Source organism: Oratosquilla oratoria, chromosome 18 (genome assembly GCF_046742065.1).
Source record: "Oratosquilla oratoria isolate Oo_2021 chromosome 18, ASM4674206v1, whole genome shotgun sequence".
Classification (NCBI taxonomy): domain Eukaryota; kingdom Metazoa; phylum Arthropoda; class Malacostraca; order Stomatopoda; family Squillidae; genus Oratosquilla; species Oratosquilla oratoria.
The window spans coordinates 37,311,671-37,320,314 of record NC_134794.1 but is presented as its reverse complement, the minus strand read 5'-3'; the positions used below and the strand labels follow the sequence as shown (position 1 = coordinate 37,320,314).

General features: G+C 40.6%; 2 protein-coding genes across 2 annotated transcripts in view; both read left to right on the top strand.

The window, feature by feature from the left end:
- Nucleotides 1-589, top strand: part of Mp20 (muscle-specific protein 20 transgelin) — an 88,011-nt gene extending 87,422 nt beyond the window's left edge. Inside the window, exon 4 of the mRNA XM_076201788.1 lies at nt 1-589. This exon is cut by the window's left edge and continues 339 nt beyond it. The gene's annotated coding sequence lies outside the window, so the exon portion shown is untranslated.
- A 952-nt stretch (nt 590-1,541) lies between these two features.
- On the top strand, nt 1,542-6,727 carry LOC143034834 (uncharacterized). Its single transcript, XM_076201179.1, has 3 exons — nt 1,542-1,787; nt 1,899-2,006; nt 6,608-6,727. The coding sequence occupies exons 1-3, from the start codon at nt 1,542-1,544 to the stop codon at nt 6,725-6,727; spliced, it is 474 nt and encodes a 157-aa protein (XP_076057294.1).
- The last annotated feature ends 1,917 nt before the right edge of the window (nt 6,728-8,644 follow it).

Sequence of the window (8,644 nt, the reverse complement as noted above, 5' to 3'; positions counted from 1 at the left end):
AGGGGATCTTCATCGGTCGAGATCCTCCTTCGCTCCCTCGTCTCTATAAAACGACCTACCCTTTGTCAGAACATAGTCTATAAGATACGCCAAAGTGTAGAAGTGGTGGGAAGATGTCCAGTGCAGATACAGTCGTCGACAAGTATTGAAACACTAATGATTTGGTCCAAATACAGTTTTTATTGCCGATTATTTGATGCGTTTTTTCTACACCATCTTTACTTTACGGTAAAATGTGTTTTTCTTTACAGAAAAAATATAGAAAAAAGAGCAGTGTCTCACCTGTCATGTAACGGGTAATTCCCATTTTCTCTCGTGTCAGGCAATTCCGTAAGAGGCAAGTTTCATTAGCTTGTCGCGGCCAACCATTGTCACTTTTGTGCACATCCCACTCCCACCTATTCTTCTGGCGGTATCATTCACACATTCTGTACTTCATACTCTACTAATGCCACCTAAAATGTATCTAGGGCTCTAAAACTAGTCACACATTGTGTTCTTTATCCTCCATCAGGTCTACCAGGACTGTATCTAGATCTAGTTTGAGTCATAACCGTGTGAAGGGACAATAAATTGGTGTTAATTGGTCTAGCTTTGTTTCATTTATTACGGCCCTTTCTGGAAAGCAACGAACAGCTTGAGAGAAATCAAATGATCTTGAGTCACTTTATGTTAACATGGCTAGAAGTAAGTTTCTTACAAATCTCTGGTCTATAATCGTTTCAATTTTCTAAGCACTATAAATTCTACCCAATTTAGTTTTTACGTCTTCCCCTTATTCTTGATTTTCATTTTTCATTCATCATGATTGGTTTGTGTATATGCACACACACACACACACACACACACACACACACACACACACACACACACACACACACACACACACACACACACACACACACACACACACACACACACACACACACACGCATATATATAAATATATATATATATATATATATATATATGTATATATATATATATATATGTATTTATATATATATGTATATATATATATATATATATATATATACATATATATATATATATATATATATATATATATATATATTGATAAGTATTTTAGACAAATTATTTGGATGATGGAGAACATAAACACAGGGGAAGGCTCGGAACCCTAAACAATCTAACGTTTCGTTCGCGTAGAACTTCTTCAGAGAGTGTATGTAGAACTGCAATTGAAGTTTATGTACTAAATCTAATTATCTTTTCGGATACTTGGGAAAGGTCGTTTTTCTGGCGTGCTTTAGAATTAAAATACTAGTTTCTTTAGCTAAATTGATAAACCCTCCTCGATGATTCGATGAATTATTAGTTGAAATATATGCTGATTCAACAATTCTTCTAGTGAATTTATCAAAACCTTTATGTAGCACTTCAGCTCCTCTCCAGTTTGGTAAATGATCGAATTTTTCCGCATGAACTACTAAAGAATTCGGACATCTAATTCTTTAGTAGTTTATGCGGAAAAATTCGATCAGTTACCTCATAAAAGGTTATTGCCGAAAGTTCGAGCCATGGGTGTTAGAAGAACAGTGTTAAATCGCATTGAAGCCTGGTTGAAAGATAGAAGACACCATGTAGTTATTAATGAGGCATCGTCTATCTGGTCTCCTGTTTCCAGTGGGGTACCCCAAGGATCTGTAATAGGTCCGCTCCTCTTCATCATCTATATCAATCATTTAGATGTTGGAATTGTGAACTGCGTAGCCAAGTTTCCGGATGACACTAAGTTGGTAGCAAATGTCAATCCACCTGAAAGCGTAGAAATTCTTAGGTCAGACTTAGAGAAAGTGGGAGAGTGGTCTGAGAAGTAGCTGATGCCATTTAATCTGGATAAGTGCAAAATTATGCATATCGAGCATGCAAACCAGAGGGCAGGTTATGCTCTTTTGTGTCATAACATAGCAATTGCAGAATTGGAAAAAGGTTTTGGTATCTTGATTAGCAGCGACCTCAAGTCCTCAAAGCAGCGTATTAAAGTAGAAAAAAAAGACATTTTCGTTACCGGAACCAAGAAATAGTCTTGTGACTTTACAATTCTCTGGTTCGTCCTCACCTGGAATACACCGTCCAGTTCTGGTCGCCGAACTTGAGGATTGACGTGCAGAGGCTAGAACGAGTTCAGGCACGAGCAACGAAACTTATCCCCGCCATTAGACACATGGCTACCAGAGATGTCTCAAGGCTTTGGGGCTCTCTTCTCTAGAAACCAGGAGATTGCGAGGACAGTTAAGAGAATTTTTCAAAATACTACAATTGTTTGATAACACTGACTATCGACATCTTGTTAGCTTGAACGTGAATGCCCTTCCTTACTCTTGTTACAAGGTTGGTGACTTTTCTACCTATAGAATCTGCAACACTTGGAACAGACTACCAAAGGACGTGGTAAATACTTCCTCAATTGAACAGTTTAAATGTTGGTTAGACAAGGCGCTACACACCTTAGTGTAAGTACGAGTGGGACCCCCCCCTCCCCCGGTAATCTTTTAACGGTGCCTCCTCGGTATGGGTTATAAATCTTTTTGAGGTACTGAGATTCTTTGTAACTCCTTGTTACTCTATCTTTCTTTTTTCTTCTTCTCTTTTCTTTTTCTCTCTCTCTTCTTCAACAAACTTTTCTATGACATATTGGCATATCAAATACAGTAATCTTCCTTTCTAACTAGAAGGTTTTAATCCTTAACCTGCAGTTCTGTAAAGTTTCATGGTGCTAACTATGATCATGTTACGGCAGCCTGAATAACAGCAGTGCTTTTTCGAGACAGACTCCTTCGCTACCAAGTGGGTGTCACTGAGAAGAGGAAAGAATTACTCTTTTTGTTGTGCAGCAGCCAGAATTAAAGATAGACCTACAACCTTGAACGATCGGCTCTACTTGCACTTCCTAGCCTGCCATGCCTTTCAGTTGCACTTCTTGAATCTTAAATCTGCTACACAATGTCTGTTTGTGTTCGAGGCATCTGATGTTACATCTCTTCTAAGTTACCTTGAAGACAATCTTGCCTTTCTTCTGAGCCGAGCGAAGCATTCCTTTTGAAACCAAGACAGTATCAATCGTTTCGCTACCAAAGAAATTACGTGTAGCTAGACACAAGCCTTAATAGATATCCCTAAAAAGTACTCACTGGCAACAGCACTCTTTTATATATAACTATCATTTTTTTTTTCTACAGACTTCACTTTCCCTTCCACAAAATCCGATCCATAGTTCATTGAATCAGGGGTCGTTGCTGGGTAAGTTCAAACCATGGTCAACTGGAATGAAGTCAAGGCATTGTCCTACTTGGTCGATGAGGTTATCAGAACATTTTTTGCATTCCCTTTTCTCTTCTTTCTTCCCTTGATACTTATCATTTTTTCTTACTTCATCTTCCCCCTTCGCTTTCCCCCACCCCCCTGAAGCCTTTTCACGGTTATCGAGGACCCTTCCTCACGTCCTGATACACTCATTCCCAACTTCTCAAATCATCCCATCTTCTTTCCCCGACCCTATTTTTTCAAACACTTATCATTTTCAGCTCCTCCACCCCTTTCCTCTTACATGTTTCTCCCTCCTCCTTCTTCGCCTGTCTCTTTCACCCCGTTCCAGTTTGCAACATTCTTCGTTACTTCGGGTCTTTCTTTCCCTCTCCCTCCCTCCATCCACCATCCTCTCCCACTCCCCTCTTCCTTCCTTTCATCTCCTCCCCCACCTCTCCCGAACCTCGACTCTCGGTGACAAAAAGCTGGGAGTGTATGTATATGCAAATTTCTTCGTCCACATAATCAAAGTTAGCTCCTGGGATTTCTTCATCATAAGTTGACTGGCGAGGGTCGGGATTCAGACGTGGAGACGGGAAGGGAGGGAAAGGGAGAGGAGAAGGAGGCGGAGGAGGAGGAGGAGGAGGAGGAGGAGGGAGAGGAAGTGAAAACGAAAAGAAGGGCAAGCAAGAAAGGGAGTTAACCCCTTTCGCCAGGTGATGTGATTTTATTCAGATTTGTGTAGGACTCATGTGCCGAAGGAACCTGTTACAATAACCGAGATAATGGAACTAGAAACGGAAAAAAGAGCAAGGAAAGAAGGTGACTGAAGAGACAAGGGGAATGAATAGGGAAGGGTGTAGAGTTAGTGGAACTGGAAATGTAAAGAGGATAGAACAAGGGAGGAAAGTGAGTCAGGAGACAGAAAGGAGTGTCAGTTGAAAGCAAGAAAGAGGTGTAACGGGTAGAGGAAGAGATGGAAAGAAGGGAAGAGAGAAAAAGGATACGGCAGAGAATGGAAGAAGTGAGAACAAAACCAGAGATAAATACAGTAGCAACAATAATAAGATAAGGAGAAAGGAGGGATGAGAGAGGAAATGATAGGAGGATAGGTGAAGGGAGAAGGAGGGGAAGAAGGGAGAAGAAGGGGGATGTTCGAAGGGGAGAGGGGGCAAAGGAAGTGAGGGTAAGAAAGAAAAGGGAAAGGGTGGAAGGAGAGGAGGGGAGGGGAGGTTGACAGATAGAAAAATAGGAGAGGAGAGAGGGAAAAAAGGAAATAAATGGGAAGCGACGGAAAAGGCAAAGAAAAGGAAAAAGGCGCATGGGAGAAATGAGATAAAATGAGACAGAGAAGGAGGATTTAGGAAAGAGAGAAAGAGGTGAAAGAGAGATAAGAGGGAAACGAGAGAAAAAAGGTAGAGAGGGTGATAGCAGGATAGGGGAAAGGAGAAGAAACAATACACGAAGGAAGGGAAGGAAAAACAATGAGGAGAGAATGGGTGGGAGAAAAGAGTAGAAGAAAGTAAAGAGAGGTAAAATAGAGAGCGAAAAGGAAAATATGTTAAAGAGAAGGTGGAAAGGGTATGGGAGAAGGCAGGAGGGAAGGGATATAGAGATGGGAAGGGAGGGAGAATTGAATTGGGAGGAAAGAGAGTGGGAGAGGAATGGGGTGAATTAGCCCGCTTGAAGAGAAAACAGAGAGTGAGACTATTACTTCTCAAAGTTGGCTGACTTGGCGATCTCCGAAATCTTCGAACATCGGGGGAGAAGAGTCTGAGGGAAAAGAAGAGTGGAAACCTGGTGAAGGGAGGTATGAAAAGAGGGAAAGAAACACAAGACGTAACTCGAGATGAAACATACCGAAAGGTAAAAGGACAAAGAGAAAAAAATGAATGTCGTGAAAGTGTAAAATGGAGGACGAATCAAATGGAAGTAAGAGGGAAGAATCTGAAGAAATGGTTAAAAAAAACGCAAGCAAGTAAAGATAATCAAAAAAGAAAAGATAACGGTATGAATTTGTGTCAAAATGAAGGACAAAGCAAAAGAAAGGAAGGGGTAATAAAGAAAAATGCAAATAAGTAACAGACTGATCCCCCTAAATAAACTTTATTCATATTTTTCCCTTTTCCTTTGTATAATAATTATACAAACACTTGCCCCTTACTCTGACACATTCCCCCCAAAGGCAACACATTAAACAACTTCACTAGCCAATCAACTATAACTGTTCCTCCCTTATATACTTCACGTAACACCCATCTAAGCCAGGTGCCTTACCATCTTTCATCGATTTCAAGGCTCTTTTTATCACATCCTTTCCTATCGCCCTATCATTTTCTTCCCTTATTACAGTCAATTCCCCAGCCTCTCCCACTGTCACAATCAGTCCCTCCCTATCCTCCTCCACATTCAATAGGTATCTGAAATATTCTACCCATCCTCCCTTTACTGCCTCTACTTCCATTAATATCTGTCTGCTTACATCATTTACCTTTTCCTTTCTACCCTTACTATTTTCACTGTTTTCACTTTTTTTTTCAAAAATCAGCTTTCAAATTTCTACCCTACTTTACATCTGCTCTCCCCTTTCATCTTACAGTACGCTTTGCTTCTCCTTTTTTATGTGTTCTATTTTGCAACCAATCCTCATTGGCTTGTTTCTTGTCTTCTACTTCCACTTTCACTTTTTCATCCCGTCATTTGCAGCCTCTCTTGCTGACTCCCATCGCCCTCATCACATATACTATCTTTGCACGCTCAATTACTTGGACCACCATTCTTCTTCTACTCCAGTTTCCCCTTCCCTTCCCACATTTCTCTCAGCTTCTCTAGATAAATATAAATAATCGCAATCGGGTCACCGAGGCGTGATAATTGACGCCAGGGAACAACAAGGAGAAGGGGTAAACCGGGTCAAGAGGATGAAAGAATAGCAACGTCAGAATCTCCAAACAAAAGATAGTAATCGTGAGAATCTTCCATAAGAAGACAATGTGAGAGACATAAAGGTTACGGGGAGAAGGGGAAGATGGGGTGGAAGAGAAGTTTACAAGAGTTGAAAAGAAAGAAAAAAAATACAAAGGTTGAAGGTGGGAAGGAGGATGAAAGGGTGAAGGTGAAGGTGGAGGGTGCGAGAGATAGTTGGCAGGGGAGATAAGATTGGTGTGGGGAGGGGCGGGTGGAAAGGGAGGACGGCGAAGAGAGGAGGAAGAGGTAGAGGAGGAGGAAGAGGAAGTGGAGGAGGAAGAGGGGAGGACGATGACAGCTCATGTCGTCGATACATTGAGGCCAATCTATTGGAAAGGCATTTGCGTATAGGTTTTCCATATCATTTCAGCTGGCTATGCTCTTCTGCTGTTCAAGCGGTGACAACCGGGCGGCGACAGGTAGTGCATGGGTTCCAGCAACGCTGGAAGGATTCATTAATGAGAACTTGGGCTGCTGGTTTAAGGGGTAACAGGTGGTAATGAGTCAGAAGGTGGTTCAAAAGTGTTCAAGTTTTGAAGAAAATAAATGACTCAGGTGGTGCATGAGTTCTGGTTACGGCACAGGGATGAGCAGATGGTTAAAAAAAAAGGTCAAGTTTTGATGAGACTGAGTGTCATCAGGCAGCGTCAGGGGGTCCAATGAGAGATGACAGTCGATCACGGTAGTCACAGATCGTGCGACTCCAAGTTATACTCGTTCTGTTACATAATTATGACCAAAATCAAGTAGATGGTGTAATTCCAGGTGGTGAGGTTACAAAATTAATTGGGAAATTTGACGCCATCACAAAAGACCATCATAAGGTTCAAAGAACAGTGAGCGTATCCTCAGATGTTACAAAAATAATGAATTTGACTGTAAAGGTAGTACTTACCCTAAGGGTGCAGCCCTGTGAACCGATACTTGGTCCCCTAATCTATAGTTCCCACCTGCGGCTGTTCCAGGCTTACTAGAAGATGCAGTTTCTGGAAAGTGAATTCCAGGACTGCAAATTGACTAATTAAACAAATGATATATCGTCAGGGAATGCACCTTATACAGCACAAGAAAACAGCATGGAAACCCAGAAACCCTATTTTCTGAATTATCATCTAGAAATAGCATGCTAAAAGATCAGGAGTTCTCAATTTATTTCCTCAAATATGTCGTTCATATGTATTTCTGATTGTCAGTCTACTAGAGACCACTTCAATACTGAATAGAATCGTTTAGCATATTATCGCTAGGTTTCTGTTTGTGACGTCCTGCTAGTGAAACTCGGTGCCCTTCCTCATTGCGCTCCGTAGGGATCCATGGACCAGATTGAGAGCCATAACTACAGATGGTGCAGTTCTGCGTTGCAGATGTCGAAGACAGAAATGAATGTCCATCATCATCATGTACAGTACTTTCTCTGGTAGCGTAACAGGTAGAGGGAGGTACCAATTTACATCTTTACATGACACTACCACAGATAGTATATCCTTTGGTAGTACCACCTAAAGATATACTTGGCTGCAGGTGGTGCAGCTTTTCATCTATTTTCTTTATAAATGCAGAGGTTTCTATACGTACATTTCTAGGTAATCGACTAAAACGCTCAAATCTGCTTTCCTTCTTACTAGCTTTGCATTTTATCTGGGAACATTCGCCAAAATATTTAATCTCATTTTTCTGTTCAGGGCATTTAAACGCAATTAAAGGCAGTACTTACGTGGATGACAACAAGGGGTTCTTTGATACTGAGATACCCACACACGTGCAGTTTCAACTGACAGTTATAATTGAACAGTTGTAACTGTCAGTTTAAACTGCACGTGTGTGGCCGGCCTTACGCGCCATCCGAAGATACTCTTTTGTTTTTGTTTTTTCATACACCGAGCAGTCATGTTTTTAACAAATACTTTTATTTGTTGTATTACAGCTCCCAATCCACTTTTCATACCAACCCTACATGCTCGAGGCGAAGTCCGTTGGCCTTGAAGTATAATTATAAATGATGAAATTACAAGATGTTTGCAAGGACTTACACAAAATTCAAATCCCCAGAACGCATCAACACTACAAAGAACAAACATAATTTTTCTGTAGCCTAAGCAAACCATGAAATAAAATGGAGGGGTTTCAAGTAATTTCGAATAAGTGTTAGATCTTGCCTACATTCAGAATATTCAAGATATCTAAAAGTGAAAAAAAAAAAAAATCGATGGTTAAGCCAGTGGAACAAAAATTCAGAAATAAACTACTACAGAAAGATATCTAAACATTCGGAATTTACTAAACACTACTGCTTTCCAACTTCGGAAACGTTTTTCTCAAATGTAACTTTTTTGCATTTAAAGTATTAGTACTCAGTTATTTCTTATCCAATATTTGCCATCTTGGTCCTACTCTTTTTGTTAAGTGT

Coding starts and splice junctions, on each gene's coding strand:
- LOC143034834 (XM_076201179.1), top strand. CDS start 1,542: ATGGGTGTTAGAAGAACAGTGTTAAATCGCATTGAAGCCTGGTTGAAA. Junction 1,788..1,898: donor ATGTCAATCCACCTGAAAGC/GTAGAAATTCTT, acceptor CATGCAAACCAG/AGGGCAGGTTATGCTCTTTT. Junction 2,007..6,607: donor CCTCAAAGCAGCGTATTAAA/GTAGAAAAAAAA, acceptor ATATCATTTCAG/CTGGCTATGCTCTTCTGCTG.